Below are 21,651 nucleotides of genomic sequence, written 5' to 3' on the forward strand. Positions count from 1 at the left end.
AAGCACTGCCGTCACGGTATGATATTTATATAATAATGCATGATGATGTAGAATGCATTATTTCCATCACAATGGCATGATGAATGAAAATTGGACAAAATAATTATAGGAAGTAAAGTGCTCTGCTGATGAAAAGTTTCTTGAGTATTAAACGTCCATACTTGTGTACACGTTTATCATTTGTGTTTGTCTGGTCTTTTTAATTTTTCAGAGTATAAATAGCTCCTGACAGGTTATCATACAGACTGTGCCAGCGGATCTATCTCACTGACCCTGTCAACACCAGCAATCACAAATTCAATGCATATATTTGTATAGAAAATCATTTTAGTCTGGAATAAAATTACATTAAAATACAATGTGTGATCAGTTTGCAGAGAACATGACATGGTTTTGAATCTGAAAAGTTGATAATATATTTAAATTGACTTGTTTTCGGTGAAAGATTCTTTTTTTTTTAGTTCAAGTTCATTTCCTCAGGAGGGCAATTCATATTCATAAATATATTGTGGGTTTTGTATTGCTGCCATATTATCTGTCCAAGTGTCTTGCCTGATTTAGAAGTTCACGAGTCAAGTTTCTATTCTAATAAAAATGCTTTGGAGCGGACACAAAACTAAAGTCTATGCATTACTAAAAGTAACTGATAAATATAACTCTTCCATGTTAATTTAAAGGGGTTATCCAGGAACAGAAAAACAGAGCCACACCTGTCCTCAGGTTATGTGTGGTATTTCAACTTAAAGGGGTTGTCCAGGTTGTGTGTGGTATTACAGCTCAGAGCCATTGAAGTAAGTGGATTTAAAGGGGTTATCCAGGAAAAAACTTTTTTTTATATATATCAACTGGCTCCAGAAAGTTAAACAGATTTGTAAATTACTTCTAAATCTTAATCCTTTCAGTACTTATGAGATTCTGAAGTTGAGTTGTTCTTTTTTTGTCTAAGTGCACTCTGAGGACATGTGTCTTGGGAAACGCCCAGTTTAGAAGAGGTTTGCTATGTGGATTTGCTTCTAAACTAGGCGGTTCCCGAGACAAGTGTTATCAGAGAGCACTTAGACACAAAAGAACAACTCAACTTCAGAAGCTCATAAGTACTGAAAGGATTAAGATTTTTTAATAGAAGTAATTTACAAATCTGTTTAACTTTCTGGAGCCAGTTGATATATAAAAAAAAAAAGTTTTTTCCTGCATAACCCCTTTAAATCCACTTACTTCAATGGCTCTGAGCTGTAATACCACACACAACCTGAGGACAGGTGTGGTGCTGTTTTGGAAGAAATCAGCTCTATTTTTCTATTCCTAGATAACCCCTTATAGGGGTACTCCGCCCCAGGACATCTTATCTCCTATCCATAGGATAGGGGATAAGATGTCTGATCGCGGGGGTCCCGCTCCTGGGGACCCCCAGGATCTCGGCTGCAGCACCCCACTTTCATTACTGCACAGAGCTAGCTTGCTCTGTGCATAATGATGGGTGATACTGGGGCCGGAGCATCGTGCCGTCACAGCTACACCCCTTGTGACATCACAGCCCGCTCCCTTAATGCAAGTCTATGGGAGGGGGTGTGACGGCCGCCATGCCCCCTCCCATACACTTGTATTGAGGGGGCGGAGCCATCACATCACGATGCTCTGGCACCTGTATCGCCCGTCATTACGCACAGAGCGAGTTTGCTCTGTGCAGTAAGGACAGTGGGGTGCCGCAGTCGAGATTGACCGAGATTGGATAGGGGATAAGATGTCCAGGGGTGGAGTATCCCTTTAAAGATTCTTCTATCCTTTTAGTTGGTTTTTCCAATAAAAGTGCAGTTGACAGCTGGCACCTAACTTTACTATTAATCACATTGATTCAGTGATTGGGAAAGGGTATTTCATGTCTTTTTTTATACAGTTAGAGATGTAGTTGCTTTTAAGCATACATTGATATAGTTGGGGTCACTGAGACATGGCTGGACTCCTCGCATGACTGGGCTGTCAATCTGCAGGGGTTTACATTGTTTCGCAAGGATAGAATGAACAGAAAAGGTGGTGGAGTCTGTCTGTATGTAAGAAGTGGTATGAAAGTCAGTGTGAACGATGCCATAGTGTGTGATGATTCTGAGGATGTGAAATCACTGTGGGTAGAATTACAAAAGGAGGGAAATACTGAAAAAAATAGTATTTGGTGTAATCTACAGACCCCCTAATATCACTGAAGAGATAGAAGGTCAGCTGTATAAACAAATAGAGAGGGCCGCCCGGGCAGGTACAGTGGTAATAATGGGAGATTTTAACTATCCAGATATAGATTGGGGTCCGGGGTTGGCTAAAACTACAAAGGGGCGACAATTCCTAAATTTATTGCAGGATAATTTTATGGGCCGGTTTGTGGAGGACCCAACAAGAAGTGATGCCTTGTTGGATCTGATCCTTTCCAACAACGCAGAGCTGGTTGGTAATGTAACTGTGCGGGAAAACCTTGGTAATAGCGACCACAATATAGTTACTTTTGACTTAAAATGTAGAAAACAAAGACAGGCGGGGAAGGCAAAAACATATAACTTTAAAAAGGCAAATTTCCCTGGGCTGAGATCTGCACTACAGGACATAGACTGGGGGGAGGTGTTCTCAAATACTGATACAGAAGGTAAATGGGACATCTTTAAATCAACTCTAAATAACTATACAGATAAATATATACCAAAGGGGAACAAATATAAATGATTAAAACTAAATCCTACATGGCTGACAAATGATGTTAAAAGAGCAATAAACAACAAAAAAATAGCCTTCATAAAATACAAATCTGATGGGTCAGCGATAACATTTAAACAGTACAAAGAGCTTAATAAAATCTGTAAAAATGTAATAAAAACAGCAAAAATTCAAAACGAGAGACAGGTGGCCGAAGAAAGCAAAACTAATCCTAAATATTTTTTTAGATATATAAATGCAAAAAAACCAAGGACAGAGCATGTAGGACCCCTTAATAATGATAATGGGGAGGTTGTCACAGGCGATCAAGAGAAGGCGGAGCTACTGAATGGGTTCTTTAGTTCTGTATACACTATGGAAAAAGGAGCTGACATTGGCCAGGTCAGTGCTGGTAACACATCATGTAATGTACTGAACTGGCTTAACCCCTTCAGGACCAAGCCCATTTTGGCCTTAAGGACCAGAGCGTTTTTTGCACATCTGACCACTGTCACTTTAAACATTAATAACTCTGGAATGCTTTTAGTTATCATTCTGATTCCGAGATTGTTTTTTTGTGACATATTCTACTTTAACATGGTGGTAAATTTTTGTGGTAACTTGCATCCTTTCCTTGTGAAAAATCCTAAAATTTGATGAAAAATTTGAAAATTTTGCATTTTTCTAACTTTGAAGCTCTCTGCTTGTAAGGAAAATGTATATTACAAATAAAAAAATTTTTTATTCACATATACAATATGTCTACTTTATGTTTGCATCATAAAAGTGATGAGTTTTTACTTTTGGAAGGCACCAGAGGGCTTCAAAGTTCAGCAGCAATTTTCCAATTTTTCACAAAATTTTCAAACTCACTATTTTTCAGGGACCAGTTCAGGTTTGAAGTGGATTTGAAGGGTCTTCTTATTAGAAATACCCCACAAAAGACCCCATTATAAAAACTGCACCCCCCAAAGTATTCAAAATGACATTCAGTCATCATTTTAACCCTTTAGGTGTTTCACAGGAATAGAAGCAATGTGAAGGAGAAAATTCACAATCTTCATTTTTTACACTTGCATGTTCTTGTAGACCCAATTTTTTAATTTTTACAAGGGGTAAAAGGAGAAAATGTATACTTATATTTGTAGCCTGATTTCTCTCGAGTAAGCACATACCTCATATGTCTATGTAAAGTGTTCGGTGGGCGCAGTAGAGGGCTCAGAAGGGAAAGAGCGATAAGGGGATTTTGGAGAGTACGTTTTTCTGAAATGGTTTTTGGGGGGCATGTTGCATTTAGGAAGCCCCTATGGTGCCAGAACAGCAAAAAACCCTCACATGGCATACCATTTTGGAAACTAGACCCCTTGAGGAACATAACAAGGAATAAAGTGAGCCTTAATACCCCACAGGTGTTTCACGACTTTTGCATATGTAAAAAAAAAAATTTTTTTTCACTAAAATGTGTGTTTCCCCCCAAATTTCACATTTTTCCAAGGGTTAATAGCAGGAAATACCCCCCAATATTTGTAACCCCTTCTCTTCTGAGTATGGAGGTACCCCATAAGTTGACCTGAAGTGCACTATGGGCGAACTACAATGCTCAGAAGAGAAGGAGTCATATTTGGCTTTTTGAGAGCAAATTTTGCTCGGGGGGCATGTCACATTTAGGAAGCCCCTATGGTGCCAGAACAGCAAAAAAAAAACACATGGCATACCATTTTGGAAACTAGACCCCTTGAGGAATGTAATAAGGAATAAAGTGAGCCTTATTACCCCACAGGTGTTTCACGACTTTTGCATATGTAAAAAAAAAAATTTTTTTTCACTAAAATGTGTGTTTCCCCCCAAATTTCAAAATGTGTGTTTCCCCCCAAATTTTTTGCTCGGGGGGCATGTCACATTTAGGAAGCCCCTATGGTGCCAGAACAGCAAAAAAAAAACACATGGCATACCATTTTGGAAACTAGACCCCTTGAGGAATGTAATAAGGAATAAAGTGAGCCTTATTACCCCACAGGTGTTTCACGACTTTTGCATATGTAAAAAAAAAAATTTTTTTTCACTAAAATGTGTGTTTCCCCCCAAATTTCACATTTTCCAAGGGTTAATAGCAGGAAATACCCCCCAATATTTGTAACCCCTTCTCTTCTGAGTATGGAGGTACCCCATAAGTTGACCTGAAGTGCACTATGGGCGAACTACAATGCTCAGAAGAGAAGGAGTCATATTTGGCTTTTTGAGAGCAAATTTTGCTCGGGGAGCATGTCGCATTTAGGAAGCCCCTAAGGTGCCAGAACAGCAAAAAAAAAAAAAAACACATGGCATACCATTTTGGAAACTAGACCCCTTGAGGAACGTAACAAGGGGTACAGTGAGCATTTGCCCCCCACTGGTGTCTGACAGATCTTTGGAACAGTGGGCTGTACAAGTTTTCATTTTCACGGACCACTGTTCCAAAGATCCGTCAGACACCTGTGGGGGGTAAATTCTCACTGCACCCCTCATTACATTCCGTGAGGGGTGTCGTTTCCGAAATGGGGTCACATGTGGGGTTTTGTTTTTTTTGCGTTTGTCAAAACCGCTGTAACAATCAGCCACCCCTGTGCAAATCACCTCAAATGTACATGGTGCGCTCTCCCTTCTGGGCCTTGTTGTGCGCCCCCAGAGCCCTTTGCGCTCACATATGGGGTATCTCTGTAGTCGGGAGAAATTGCGTTACAAATTTTGGGGGGCTTTTTTCCCTTTTACCTCTTGTGAAAATGTAAAGTATAGGGCAACATCAGCATGTTAGTGTAAAAAAAAAAATGTTTACACTAACATTCTGGTGTAGACCCCAACATTTCCTTTTCATGAAGGGTTAAAGAAGAAAAAGCCCCCCAAACCTTGTAATGCAATTTCTCCCGAGTACAGCGATACCCCATATGAGACCCTAAACTGTTGCCCTGAAATACGACAGGGCTCCAAAGTGAGAGCGCCATGTGCATTTGAGGCCTAAATTAGGGTTTTGCATAGGGGTGAACATAGGGGTATTCTACGCCAGTGATTCCCAAACAGGGTGCCTCCAGCTGTTGCAAAACTCCCAGCATGCGTGGACAGTCAACGGCTGTCCGGCAATACTGGGAGTTGTTGTTTTTCAACAGCTGGAGGCTCTGCTTTGGAAACAGTGGTGTACCGGACGTTCTTATTGGGGGAGGGGGGCTGTGTAGGGGTATGTGTATATGTAGTGTTTTTAACTTTTTATTTTATTTTGTGTTAGTGTAGTGTAGTGTTTTTAGGGTACAGTCACATGGGCGGGGGATTACAGCAAGTTTCCCAGCGCAAAATTTGTTGCATCTCAAGATGCGAGAAACCCACTGTAAAAGCCTCGCCCATGTGAATGTACCCTGTACATTCACGGGGGTGGCGGGGGGGGGGGGGGGGGGTTTGCACCAGCTGTTGCAAAACCACAACTCCCAGCATGCATGGTCTGTTAGTGCATGCTGGGAGTCATAGTTTTGCAACAGCTGGAGGCACACAGGTTAGGAAACACTGAGTTAGAAACAGACAATGTTTCCCAACCAGTGTGTCTCCAGTTGTTGCAAAACTACAACTCCCAGCATGCCCAGACAGCTGAAGGGCATGCTGGTAGTTGTAGTTTTGCAACAGCTGGAAGAGCACAGATTGGAGACCATTATACAATGGTCTCCAAACTGGGGCCCTCCAGATGTTGCAAAACTACAACTCCCAGCATGCATGGTCAGTTAGTGCATGTTGGGAGTTATAGTTTTGCAACAGCTGGAGGCACACAGGTTAGGAAACACTGAGTTAGAAACAATGTTTCCCAACCAGTGTGTCTCCAGTTGTTGCAAAACTACAACTCCCAGCATGCCCAGACAGCTGAAGGGCATGCTGGGAGTTGTAGTTCGGCAACATCTGAAGGGCCAGATGTTGCTGAACTAAAACTCCCAGCATGCCTGGACAGTCAGTGCATGCTGGGAGTTGTAGTTTTGGAACAGCTGGAAGAGCACAGATTGGAGACCATTATACAATGGTCTCCAAACTGGGGCCCTCCAGATGTTGCAAAACTACAACTCCCAGCATGCCCAGACAGCCAAAGGCTGTCTAGGCATGCTGGGAGTTGTAGTTTTCAGACTCCTAGAAGCAGCAGTGAAGATCTTCACTGCTGCCTCTGAGGACTACATACTTACCCGTCGCTGCTCGTCCACGTGGCCGGTCCTGCCGCTGCTCCTCGGTCCCGCCGCTGCTCCAGGTAAGTCCGCCGGTCCCCACGTGTTCCCCCCGAATGCCGCAGGTCCCCGCGAGCCCCTGCAGCTTTCGTCCCCCGTTCTGCCCGACTTCCAGGGGCGGGCAGTGCGGGGGATCTGAACTTTCACCCCAGATCACTGTGATTGGTCCACAGGGACCAATCACAGTGATCGCTGACCAGGACCATCAATGGATGGTCCTGGGGGTGAAGCAGAAGTTGTCCCCTGCTGGAAACAGCGGGACTTCTGCCAGTTAACCCGTGCGATGCCGGGTTAACTGAATGTCATTTATAAACGCCGGGATGCGCGAACGCACTGCACAACCCGGCGTTTATATATGACATTCTGCGGGAAGGGGTTAATGTAGAGATGGTACAAGGTAAGTTAAGTGATATAAATGTAAGCAAATCTCCAGGGCCGGATGGACTGCACCCAAGAGTTCTTAGATAGGTAAGTTCAGTAATATCTGTACCCCTGTTCATGATATTTAGAGATTCTCTGGTGTCTGGTATTGTGGGACTGGCGCAAGGCGAATGTGGTGCCAATCTTCAAAAAGGGCTCTAGGTCTTCCCCAGGAAACTATAGACCGGTAAGTCTAACGTGCATTGTGGGTAAATTGTTTGAAGGACTTATAAGGGATTACATACAGGAATACATAGGGGATAATTGTATTATAAGTGATAGCCAGCATGGGTTTACTAAGGATAGAAGTTGTCAAACCAATCTAATTTGCTTTTATGAAGAGGTGAGTAGAAGCCTTGACAGAGGAATGGCTGTGGATATAGTGTTTCTGGATTTTGCTAAAGCGTTTGATACTGTCCCTCACAGACGTCTGACAGGTAAGTTAAGGTCTTTGGGCTTGGAAACTTTAGTTTGTAACTGGATTGAACACTGGCTCATGGATCGTACCCAGAGAGTGGTGGTCAATGATTCGTACTCTGATTGGTCCCCGGTAATTAGTGGTGTACCCCAAGGTTCTGTACTGGGCCCGCTGTTGTTTAATTTATTTATTAATGATATAGAGGATGGTATTAACAGCTCTGTTTCTATCTTTGCAGATGACACCAAGCTTTGTAGCACGGTACAGTCTATAGAGGATGTGCATAAGTTACAAGATGACTTGGATAGACTAAGTGTCTGGGCATCCACTTGGCAAATGAGGTTCAATGTGGATAAATGTAAAGTTATGCATCTGGGTACTAATAACCTGCATGCATCGTATGTCTTAGGGGGGATTAAACTGGCAGAGTCACTGGTAGAGAAGGATCTGGGTGTACTTGTAGATCACAGACTACAGAATAGCATGCAATGTCAGGCTGCTGCTTCCAAAGCCGGCAGGATATTGTCATGTATCAAAAGAGGCATGGACTCAAGGGACAGGGACATAATACTCCCCCTTTATAAAGCATTGGTACGGCCTCACCTGGAATATGCTGTTCAGTTTTGGGCACCTGTCCATAAAAGGGACACTGCGGAGTTGGAAAGGGTGCAGAGTTGTGCTACTAAACTAATATGGGGCATGGAACATCTTAGCTATGAGGAGCGATTAAAGGAGTTACAATTGTTTAGTCTTGAGAAGAGACGTTTAAGGGGGGGATATGATAAACGTATATAAGTATATTAATGGCCCATACAAAAAATATGGAGAAAAACTGTTCCAGGTTAAACCCCCCCAAAGGACGAGGGGGCACTCCCTCCGTCTGGAGAAGAAAAAGCTTAGTCTCAAGGGGCGACACGCCTTCTTTACCGTGAGGACTGTGAATTTATGGAACGGTCTACCTCAGGAACTGGTCACAGCAGGAACAATTAACAGCTTTAAAACAGGATTAGATACATTCCTGGAACAAAATAACATTAATGCTTATGAAGAAATATAAAATCCCATCCCTTCCCCAATATCGCGCCACACCCCTACCCCTTAATTCCCTGGTTGAACTTGATGGACATATGTCTTTTTTCGACCATACTAACTATGTAACTATGTCATTTGCAAAAACTTTTTATATAATGTAGATGATAACATTATTTGTCATATACATTGTACAAACACAAAATACGGGAAGTGAGGGCGGGACAAGCAGGGGACTGAGGACAAGCAGGGATCTGTGCAGTGAGGCTCTGTGACACGCTCCCGGCTCACACAGCAGGCTGAATGATAAAACAGGAGCCTGCACAGGCAATAGCTGCAGGGACAACACAGCTTTTTTAACCCAAAAATATACCCATTTTTAACCAGTATATATTAGAAATATACATATATTTTATATATGTTATTATCTACTTTATATAAAAGGTTTTTTGCAAATAACTGTGTCAATTTAAATTGCACCTGTCGCTTAAAAAACAAAAAATGTTGACATGTCCAAAAAAATTCAAAAGTTTTGAACACTCAGATCCTAATTGCTAGATAGAGCTGGGAGAAAAACATGGCTGACTAAGACCCCGACCGATCAAAACGTTTGGCATATCTCTATATCATGTCAAAAGTTTGACAATATATTATAGATGGCATACCATTTTATTAAATAGGTAGTGCATATGATAGGTATGGGGGCAGCCAGGCTCAGACTGACCTACAGGGGAACAGGTGGTTCCCCTGGCAGGCCCCTTAATATCATGTCTCCACATTTAACTGCAATTTGTACAGATTCGTGGCAAAACCCCATCAGTTTTGCACCAATCACAGTAGATTTGTGATGTCTTTAAAACTTAGCATTTAATGTGCAGTATAAAACCACAAGACCCCACTGACAATACAACAACAGATATTTGTCATATAAAACAATGACCCAGAGACCAAGAAAGCTGGTGTAGCAGTGTGGTCGGCGAGAGGCTGGCATCTGCAGTGGCGGTATGCCCAGCTTTGGCGTCTGTTATCCGCGGATAACAGGCGGATAACAGACGCCAAAGCTGGGCATACCGCCACTGCAGATGCCAGCCTCTCGCCGACCACCACTGTGGTATCCGTGAGTCCATACCCAGGAGTAGGGCTCTACCCTGGGTTTCTAGCACATCGCTTTCCCAGTCAATGTACTGTATAATGATGGGTTATCTATGAACGTTGGATGTAATAGCGATGGACTGATTTTGTTTTGTGCACGATATTGTTTTTGATGCACTTTGTTGGCCGTGACTTCTAATCATTTTATATGGTTTATTTGTCTTGATTTCTATTGTATAAGATTGACTACATTGGGCCTTCTAGCCCCTGATGAACCCATCAACTTGGGGGAAACGCGTTGGGCAGGTTTTTTGTTATCTTAAGTGTAGGGGCTGACAAAGGGGTAGAACGGGGCAGGGGTAATCCTTTCAAGGACGAGTGCCCCGACAGTTCCCTGAGCGAGCAGGGGTAGCGGCACTACATCTCCCCGCTAGGGTTTTCTTAGGGCTACCATCCCTACCCTCCCTGTACTTTTCCATCATACCCCTATCCCCTGACTTCTTTATTTTGGCCAATTTTTGACACGGGCTCGGACTGCTACACCAGCTTTCTTGGTCTCTGGGTCATTGTTTTATATGACAAATATCTGTTGTTGTATTGTCAGTGGGGTCTTGTGGTTTTATACTGCACATTAAATGCTAAGTTTTAAATTGTTATACCCCTTCTGTGAATTCTGATTTGACATTGGGTACCGCAATATTTTTTTCTGTGAATCATTGTGTGATGTCTTTGCAACATCCTCAAGGTCTGAAAAGAGTAAAATTAGTAAAATGTGCATGTCATTTTAGGGTGGGCTCAATTTAACTGCTGGGCCGTAGGAACCCCAGTCCAACACTGGAGGCAGCCCAACAGTCCCCCAACAGCAAACATACACGGAAAGAAAAAATGTATTAACATACCTGTTCATGGATGCTCAGTACATAATGCTGACAGATGTGTTACTGTTACTGATCCCTACCTCACCACTGAATTACACATACACATTGATCCAAAATCTAGCTAATACTGTATGTATGACAAGCTTGAGCTCTGTATTTATTATCTGAGCTCCCTGAGCTCTTAATATTGCATTATACAAGGATGGAGAAGAATACATCAGTAAACTAGAATCAGAACATGATAGATAAAGCAATATACTGGAATCACTACTCTAAGTGTAACATAGATAGTATGGTTGAAAAAAGACCAACATGTTTAGCCAAGGGCAGGAAGAAGATGTACATTAAAGGGGTTCTCCGCTGCCCTGCTTCTACAGCTCAGCTCCCCAGCTTCCGGAAGTTTATTGTTCCGAACGGCTGTGTGTCGGCTTCCGTGTTCAGGGCCGCCCCTCGTGACGTCATGCCCGCCCCCTCGTTACGTCACAGCTGCCCCCTCAACATAAGTCTATGGGAAGGGGACTTCACGCCCGTCATGCCCCCTTCCCATAGACTTATGTTGAGGGGGCGGCCGTGACGTCACGATGGGGCAGGCGTGACAGCACGAGGTGCGGCCCTGAACAAGGAAGCCCGCACATAGCCGTTCGGAACAATAAACTTCCGAACGCTGGGGAGCGGAGCTCCAAAGGCATGGCAGGGGAATACCCCTTTAAAAGGGTATTGCGGCCAAATACATCTTATTCCCGCCACTGGGACCCCCCGCGATCTCCGTGCGGCACCCGCATTCTATGAGGGCTGTGTCTCCAGTCTCGGAAACTTCTTTGTTTCCGGGACTGGACACATGACATGCCACGCCCCCTTCTATAGACATGAATGGAGGGGGCATGGCGTGACATCACGAGGGGGTGTGGTGTGACACCACGTCTCCAGTCCCGGAAACAAAAAGGAGATTGAGGGGGGTCCCATTGGTGGGCCCCCCGGCAATCAGATATCTTATCCCATATCCTTTAAATAGGGGATAAGATGTATTTAGTGTGGATGTAAAGCAGATAGCCACATGAACTATCTAGTGATCAGTACCGAACATTGTTATGGGCTCAGGTAATGCTGATCTACAAGATTGGCGCTTGTTTGTGCCATGTAATGTGTCCCTTATCCACAGATAAGTTCTATAGGTAAAGAAAGCTTGGGCCTTTTTCTTTCCAGGCAGAGGGATTATCCCCTTGTCTTTGGAGCGGGTCTTACATGAATCAGGCCAATTTATATACTTATACAGTGATCCCTCAACTTACAATGGCCTCAACATACAATAGTTTCTGTCTTTTCTGGACCATTGTAAGTTGAAACCAGACTCGGCATACAATGCTACGGACAGTCCAGATCTGTGAAACGTGTCAATGGCCGGAAGAACTGACCAATCGGAATGGACATTTCACTGGTAAAACACCTGTAGTACTGATGCGCATGCACTGACTGGTGTCTGGTAGCGCCCCCTACAGTACAGGGAGGTATTACATGTTCTATACTACTCTTTACCTGTACCAGAGTTACCTGCTCCTTTGGACACCAGGTGAGGGCGGCTCCATGTTACTTTTTTAGGACACTGTATACTGTACAGGACCCTGAAGAAGCTCCTGTCCTCTACATAGACCAGTGTTTCCCAAGCAGGTTGCCCCCAGCTGTTGCAAAACTACAACTCCCAGCATGCCCGGACAGCCTTTGGCTGTCCGGGCATGCTGGGAGTTGTAGTTTTGCAACAGCTGGAGGCTCCCTGCTTGGGAAACACTGACATAGACAGTGATTTACAGCTCCCAGCAGATCTTTCTTACTTTTATATTTAAGAACTTGCTTTATCTGTGCAGTATTAGTTATCTATAGTGTTGAGCGGCATAGGCCATATTCGAATTCGCGAATATTCGCGAATATATGGACGAATATTCGTCATATATTCACGAATATTCGCATATTCGTTATATCCTCGTTTTATTTTCGCGCATGCGAAAATACGCGCATGCGAAAATTAGCATATGCGGAAATTCGCATATGCGAAAATTAGCATATGCTACTTTTCGCATATGCGAATTTTCGCACGCCAGTCTCACACAGTAGTATTACAGCCTTCTTTACACCACACAAGCTGGAAGCAGAGAGGGGTGATCACTGTGATGTGTACTGTGAAGAAAAAAAAAATAAAAAAAAAATAAAAAAATGAATATTCGTAATTACGAATATATAGCGCTATATTCGCGAAATTCGCGAATTCGCGAATATGCGATATTCGCGAATAATATTCGAATTGCGAATATTCGCGAGCAACACTAGTTATCTACTTATTTTTCTTTAATCCTCACTTTTTCTTATTTTTGGATGACATTTTGGGCCTTTAGAAGGAATTACCAGGTTTCCATAGAGTTATGGTCTCAACATACAATGGCTTCAACATACAATTGTCCTCCTGGAACCGATTAATATTGTAACTTGAGGGACCACTGTACAAGTTAAAGGGGTTATCCAGGAAATAACTTTTTTTTTATATATCAACTGGCTCCAGAAAGTTAAACAGATTTGTAAATTACTTCTATTAAAAAATCTTAATCCTTTCAGTACTTATGAGCTTCTGAAGTTAAGGTTGTTCTTTTCTGTTCTAAACTGGGCGGTTCCCAAGACACGTGTCATCAGGGAGCACTTAGACAGAAAAGAACAACCTTAACTTCAGAAGCTCATAAGTACTGAAAGGATTAAGATTTTTTAATAGAAGTAATTTACAAATCTGTTTAACTTTCTGGAGCCAGTTGAGATATATATATATATATATATATATATATATATATATATATATATATATATAAGTTTTTTTCATGGATAACCCTTTTAATCATGCCACCCTAAACATTTTATTCTCGAAACGAAATAAATAATGTATTCTGCTATTCTCTCTTCAGAGTTAAAGGGGTACTCCGGTGAAAACCTTTTTTCTTTTAAATCAACTGGTGGCAGAAAGTTAAACATATTTGTAAATTACGTCTATTAAAAAATCTTAATCCTTCCAGTACTTATTAGCTGCTGAATGCTACAGAGGAAATTCCTTTCTTTTTTTGGAACACTGACGACATCACCAACACAGTGCTCTCTGCTGACATCTCTGTCCATTTTAGCAACCATGCATAGCAGATGTATGCTAAGGGCAGCATGGTGGCTTAGTGGTTAGCACTACTGCCTTGCACTGCTGGGGACTTGGGTTCAAATCCCACTAAGGACAACAATAAATAAAGCGTTATTATTATTATAATAACGTCAGCAGAGAGAACTGTGCTCGTGATGTCATCAGAGAGCATTCCAAAAAGAAAATAATTTCCTCTGTAGTATTCAGCAGCTATTAAGTACAGGAAGGATTAAGATTTTTTAATAGAAGTAATTTACAAATATGTTTAGCTTTCTGCCACCAGTTGATTTAAAAGAAAAAAGGTTTTCACCGGAGTACCCCTTTAAGATGCTCCATGTTCCTTTTACGTTTCCTTGCTCTTCTCATTTACATTTTCCAGCTCCAGGGCGTCCTTTCCCACAACTAAACTGCATATTCCAGATGAAGCTGCACCAGTGCTTTGTAAAATTTATAAAATTTGTAAAACTTCACAAACTTCAAGACACAAACAGCTGAATGGAGAATTCAAGCATTGCTGTCAGTAGGGAAAAATGAGTCAATAGCTTCTAATACTGGAGGCCGACATACAATAGACTATACTACATCACATCTAATTCATGGATTTTCTTGCAATCACTTTATTTGTGAATAAATAAGCAGGAAATCAGGCTACTTACCATGCAATGCGTGTCAACTCTCTCCAAGCTAAATGCAAATATGGCAATAGCTAAAGTACGCTATTATTTAGTGGAAGCTATTTTGACAGCTGAATATAACATAAATAATATAAGTAGAAATACTTGTAATATATATAAATGACACGGCTATTGCTTTAGGCTCTAATTTTAATTTAGATGAAGTCATACATTTTCCTTCTGGGAACCATTTTGCAAATTATACGGAATATGGAGTAAAACACACAAACACAATAGAAACTTTTTTCTAGTTTTATCTTTAAAGGGGTACTACCGTGGAAAACTTTTTTTTTTTTTAAATCAACTGGTGCCAGAAAGTTAAACAGATTTGTAAATCACTTCTATTAAAAAAAATCTTAATCCTTCCAGTACTTTTTAGGGGCTGTATACTGAAGAGAAATCCAAAAAGAAATGCATTTCCTGTGACGTCCTGACCACAGTACTCTCTGCTAACCTCTGCTGTCCATTTTAGGAACTGGAGAAAATCCCCATAGCAAACATATGCTTTTCTGGACAGTTCCTAAAATGGACAGCAGAGGTCAGCAGAGAGCACTGTGGTCAGGACATCACAGGAAATGCATTTCTTTTTTGGATTTCTCTTTAGTATACAGCCCCTAAAAGTAAATAAATAAAGCGTTATTATTATTATAATAACGTCAGCAGAGAGAACTGTGCTCGTGATGTCATCAGAGAGCATTCCAAAAAGAAAATAATTTCCTCTGTAGTATTCAGCAGCTATTAAGTACTGGAAGGATTAAGATTTTTTTTAATAGAAGTGATTTACAAATCTGTTTAACTTTCTGGCACCAGTTGATTTAAAAGAAAAAAAAAAAGTTTTCCACGGGAGTCCCCCTTTAAAAGGATAAAGTTAGCTTTACTACCAACACTCACAACTGTACATATGTGATATATAATATAAAGAAAGCCATTGGAAATTCCGCAATAACGTTACCTTTCTTAGATGCTGCACTGGAAATATTCATCTTGGATTTACCAAAGAACCTGCGAATTCTACTATTTCCATCTTGAAATTCACTCTCTCTAATGGTTGCTTCAAGTGCCAGTCTCTCTTGTTCTAGTCTCCGGAATTCCTCTAAAAATCAGATATGAAGACAGAAATCATTCTAAGTTTGGAAACGTTTTATTTGATATCCTGTGAGTCAGGCAAATTATAAAAGAGAGGCCATTGGAGATCTGACCTCTGGGACCTCCAGTGTTGTATCAGGAGCACTGAATCCCAATTCTTGGCTAGAGATAAGATATGAATTTGGCTTCCCTCACCTCAGACTTGAATGGGTTTAGAAAAGTATCCAGCACCAGGAAGGCAAGTAAAATTCCTCTTTTATTGTAGCATCAATAAAAATAGAATACACAGGAACGTGTACGTTCCTGTGTATCCTATTTTTATTGATGCTACTATAAAAGAGGAATTTTACCTGCCTTCCTGGTGCTGGATACTTTTCTATATAGTCATAGATAAAGAACTGAAAAAAAAAAAAAAAAAAACATTTCTGGATAAATTAGTTCAATATTTTTAAAAATATAAACAATGTTACTCAGATATCATATATGAGAGTCATTAATCAAGTAGCTTTTTACCAGCAAGCAAAAATGCACATGTTTATACTGGAAGGAAAGTAATGGTGTAGTATAACTGATCTACATTTAAAGGGGTACTCCGCCCCTAGACATCTTATCCCCTATCCAAAGGATAGGGGATAAGATGTCAGATCGCCGCGGTCCCACTGCTGGGGAGCCCCAGTTCGCTCTGCACGTAATGACGGGCAATACAGGGGCCGGAGCATCGTTACGTCACGGCTCCGCCCCTCATGATGTCAGGACCCGCCCCTTTCAATATAAGTCTATGGGAGGGGGCATGGCGGTCGTCACGCCCCCTCCTATAGACTTGCATTAAGGGGACGGGCCGTGATGTCACGAGGGGCGGAGCCATGACATCACGCTGCTCAGTCCCCTATATCGCCCGTCATTACGCACAGAGCGAACTTGCTCTGTGCTGTAATGATAGCGCATTGCCGCAGCGGGGATCCCAGGGATCCCCAGCAGCGGGACCGCGGCGATCTGACATCTTATCCCCTATCCTTTGGATAGGGGATAAGATGTCTAGGGGCGGAGTACCCCTTTAAATACATAACGGGGGCTTAGAGGAGAGGAAGCCAGATGAAGTCGAGTAGAGTCTGGTGGCAGGCTAATGCGATTAAAGGGGTGCTCTTTCCCTAGACATCTTATCCTCTATCCAAAGGATAGGGGATAAATGTCTGATTATGGGGGCCCCGCTGCTGGGCACCCCCCAAGATCTCCCTGCTGCACCCGAAGTTCATTTAGAGTGTCGGGTGCAGCGTCGGAGGCTTGTGATGTTACAGTCACGCCTGCTCGTGATGTCATGGCCACGCCCCCTCAATGCAAGTCTATGGGAGGGGGTGTGATGGCCGTCACAACCTCTCCCATAGACTTGCATTGAGGGGGCGTGGCCGTGACGTCAGGAGTAGAGTAGAGATGAGCGAATCGGAGCTGACGAACCCCAATTCGTTACGAATTTCATGAAATACTCGATTCGCAACGAATACGAATATCAACGCGATTCTATTGCGCAATCTGCTACATTAAACTTCATTTACTGCAGTCCCGGCTCCAGGGCATCTAAAATGGTGAATCCTCATGTCAGTACATGAGGTAAGGAACGCTGGGAAGGTGAGAAGGCAAGGCAGGAAGGGAAGTAGGCGGGATGACTCTGAATAACATGCCGGATGCAGCCTATCAGCAGCCAGTCACCCCTGTGATGTCACAGCCCTATATATTCAGCAGCCAGTCACCCCATATCACAGCCCTATATATTCAGCAGCCATTTTGCAGCTCATCATATCATTCATTACACTGCAGAGAGATAGGATGGACATCGCTGTGCGTGCTACACAGAAAAGCTAATTTCCGCAGCATTTCACATCCTAGTCACATCAGCGTTCTGGTGGACAGAGAGCAGTGTTTTTTTTCACTGAAAAGGATTTTTACTGCAGCCATTAACCTCACAGTTTTTTTAAGCGTACTGTAGCGCATTTTTCTGCCCTCATAAGTGCATACCACATACGTACATCTAAATAGTGTAGTATTTTGTACCTGTTAATCTCTAAAGGGCCTAGATCAGCGATTCCCAACTGGGGTGCCCAGGCACACTGGGGTGCCGTTCGGCACTGCACGGAGTGCCGCAGGATTTTGCCGCGAATTGAAATTTTTTTTTAAATGTCCCGGCCTGCGCGCCTATGACTCACAGTGCTGCAGGGGGGAAGGGAAGCCGGCGTGAGCCGAAAATGGTGCCCTGAATGCAGTGGAATGAACTGCAAGCTGCGCCGGATTCCTATGCCGTGGAACTGCAAGCTGCGCCGGATTCCCATGCCAGCTTGCTTAAGGCACTGTACCCTTTCCACCCACCCCTTCTCAACTCTGTCCAAACCCCCCCATCACCCAAGTCCCCCCGTCACCCATGTCCACCTTCCTGTCACCCATGTCTACCCCTCCTGTCACCCATGTCCACCCCTTCTGTCATCCATGTCCACCCCCTTGTCACCCATGTCCACCCTACCCCCCGTCACCCATGTCCACCTTCCTGTCATCCATGTCACCCATGTCCACCCCCCCTGTCACCCATGTTCACCCCCTGTCACCCATGTCCACCCTCCTGTCATCCATTTCACCCATGTCCACCCCCCTGTCATCCCTGTCACCCATGTCCAACCCCCCCTGTCACCCATGTCCTCACTCCCCCCCATTACGCATGTCCACCCTCCCTGTCATCCCTATCACCCATGTCCACCCTCCTGTCATCCCTGTCACCCATGTCCACTCTCCTGTCATCCCTGTCACCCATGTCCACCCCCCCTGTCACCCATGTCAACCCTCCTACTGTCACTCATGTCCACCCTCCTGCCATCCATGTCCACCCCCCGTCATGCATGTCCACCCTCATGTCACCCATATCCACCCCCCTGTCACTCATGTCCCCCCCCTGTCACTCATGTTCACCCCCCGTCACCCATGTCCACCACCATCACTCATGTCCACCCCCGTCACTCATGTCCACTCCCCCTGTCACTCGTGTCCACCCCCCCTGTCACTCGTGTCCAACCCCCCTGTCACTCATGTCCACCCCCCGTCACTCATGTCCACCTTCCTGTCGCCCATGTCCACCCCGTCACTCATGTCTACCCCCCGTCACCCATGTCCACCCCCCATCACCCATGTCCACCCTCCTGTCATCCATGTCCACCTTGTCCACCCCCCTTGTCCATCCATGTCACCCATGTTTACCCTCCAATCCACCCCCGCAGTCTACCCCGTCACCCATGACCACCCCCCTATTCACCCCTCTGTCCCATTGTGACCCCAGTCCACCCCTCTTTGTCACTACTGTCCAACTCTCTTTTACCCCCTTGTCCACCCCTCTGACCCCCTGTCTCCCATGTCCACCCTCCTGTCATCCATGTCCACCCCCCATCCAACCCTCTGTCACCCCTGTCCATCTCTGTCACCCATGTTCACCCTCCATTGTCCACCCCTCTGACCACAGACTTGTCACCCATGCCCACCCTCTATTTACCCCTCTGTCCCTTTGTCACCCATGTCCACCCCTCTGTTACCACCTTGTCACTCTGTCCACCCCTCTATCATCCCCTATGCCCCCCTGTCACCCATGTTCACTCTTCTACACCCATCTGTCACCCATGTACACGTCCCTACACCCCTCTGTCACCCCCAACACCCCTCTGTCACCCATGTACACCCATCTGTCACCCATGTACACCCCTCTACACCCGTCACCCATGTACACTCCTCTACACCCGTCACTCATGTACACCCCTCTGTCACCCCTCTGCACCCATCTGTCACCCATGTACACTCCTCTACACCCTTCTGTCACCCATGTACACTCCTCTACACCCCTCTGTCACCCATTTACACCCATCTATCACCATGTACACTCCTCTACACCCCTCTGTCACCCATGTACATACATCTATCACCCATGTACACTCCTCTACACCCCTGTCACCCATGTACACCCGTCACCCATGTACACTCCTCCACACCCCTCTGTCACCCATGTACACCCATCTGTCACCCATGTACACTCCTCTACCCCCTCTCTCACCCATGTACACTCCTCTACACCCCTCTATCAACCAAATACACTCCTCCATACCCCTCTGTCACCCATGTACACTCCTCTACACCCCTCTGTCACCCATGTACATCCATCTATCACCCATGTACACTCCTCTACACCTCTCTGTCACCCATGTACACCCCTGTCACTCCTCTACACCCCTCTGTCAGCCATGTACACTCCTCTACACCCCTCTATCAACCAAGTACACTCCTCTACACTCCTCTGTCACCCATGTACACCCATCTATCACCCATGTACACTCCTCTACACCCCTCTGTCACCCATGTACACCCATCTATTACCCATGTACACTCCTCTACACTCCTCTGTCACCCATGTACACCCCTGTCACCCATGTACACTCCTCTACACCCCTCTGTCACTCATGTGCCCTCCTCTACACCCCTCTGTCACCCATGTACACTCCTCTATCACCCATGTACACCCCTCTACACCCCTCTGTCACCCATGTACACCCCTGTCACCCATATACACTCCTTTACACCCTTCTGTCACCCATGTACATCCATCCATTACCCATGTACACTCCTCTACACCCCTCTGTCAACCATGTTCACTCCTTTACACCCCTCTGTCACCCATGTACACTCCTCTATCACCCATGTACACTCCTCTTCACCCTTCTGTCACCCATGTACACCCCTGCCACCCATGTACACTACTCTACACCCTTCTGTCACCCATGTACACCCATCTATCACCCATGTGCACACCTCTACACCCCTCTGTCACCCATGTACACTCCTCTACACACCTCTGTCACCCATGTACACCCGTTACCCATGTACACTCCTCTACACCCCTCTGTCACCCATGTACACCCCTCTGTCACCCGTGTACACTCCTCTACATCCCTCTGTCACCCATGTACACCCCTCTACACCCCTCTGTCACCCATGTACACCCCTCTGTCACCCATGTACACTCCTCTACACCTTTATGTCACCCATGTACACCCGTATCCCATGTACACTCCTCTATACCCCTCTGTCACCCATGTACACTCCTCTACACCCTTCTGACCCATGTACGCCCCTCTACACCCCTCTGTCACTCATGTACACCCCTCTGTCACCTATGTACACCCCTTTACAATCCTCAGTCACCCATGTACACAACTCTGTCACCCATGTACACTTCTCTACACCCCTCTGTCACCCATGTACACTCCTCTACACCTCTTTGTCACCCATGTACACTCCTCTACACCCCTCTGTCACCCATGTACACCCCTCTGCCACCCATGTACACTCCACTACACCCCTGTCACCCATGTACACTTCTCTACACCCCTCTGTCACCCATGTACACTCCTCTACACCCCACTGTCACCCATGTACACCCATCTGTCACCCGTGTACATTCCTCTACACCCCTCTGTCACCCATGTACACTCCTCTACACCCCTCTGTCACCCATGTAAAAAAAAAGTGTGGAGCCTAATAGGTTTGTTTTGCAAGTTTAACGGTGAATAATTGTGGCTGAAATAAATCGTCATGATGGCCCATACTAGATGGAGAAGAGAAGGGAACAACGCTGATTAAAGAAGACGTCATCTGTGAGTTGCTGTATAAAGCTGCCCTGTAATCTACATACCCACATATATAGATATAGTGCATTACGCAAACAAAAAAAGAAAAGTTGGGAAACAATGTCTTAGAGATTTTGAGGCCCTATTGTCTCCTCATCTGCTGCCAACTCCAGGATCTGCCATTCAGCCCCTATATGGTCTCATCATGCTTCAGTCAACTCCAGGCTGTGCCATTCAGCCACTATATGGTCTCTTCATGCTTCAGCCAACTCCAGGCTGTGCCATTCAGCCACTATTTGGTCTCCTCATGCTTCAGCCAACTCCAAGCTGTGCCATTCAGCCACTAT

General features: G+C 44.5%; 1 protein-coding gene across 3 annotated transcripts in view; it reads right to left on the bottom strand.

Annotated features, from left to right (window-relative positions):
* Window positions 1-21,651, bottom strand: part of SLC12A1 (solute carrier family 12 member 1) — a 197,411-nt gene that overhangs the window by 29,368 nt on the left and 146,392 nt on the right. For all 3 annotated transcript variants that reach the window (XM_056572280.1, XM_056572281.1, XM_056572282.1), the window contains exon 21: window positions 15,526-15,666. In XM_056572280.1, coding sequence (XP_056428255.1) covers window positions 15,526-15,666 — 141 coding nt within the window. The remainder of the gene's footprint in view (window positions 1-15,525; window positions 15,667-21,651) is intronic.

Source organism: Hyla sarda, chromosome 4, assembly GCF_029499605.1.
Source record: "Hyla sarda isolate aHylSar1 chromosome 4, aHylSar1.hap1, whole genome shotgun sequence".
NCBI lineage: Eukaryota > Metazoa > Chordata > Amphibia > Anura > Hylidae > Hyla > Hyla sarda.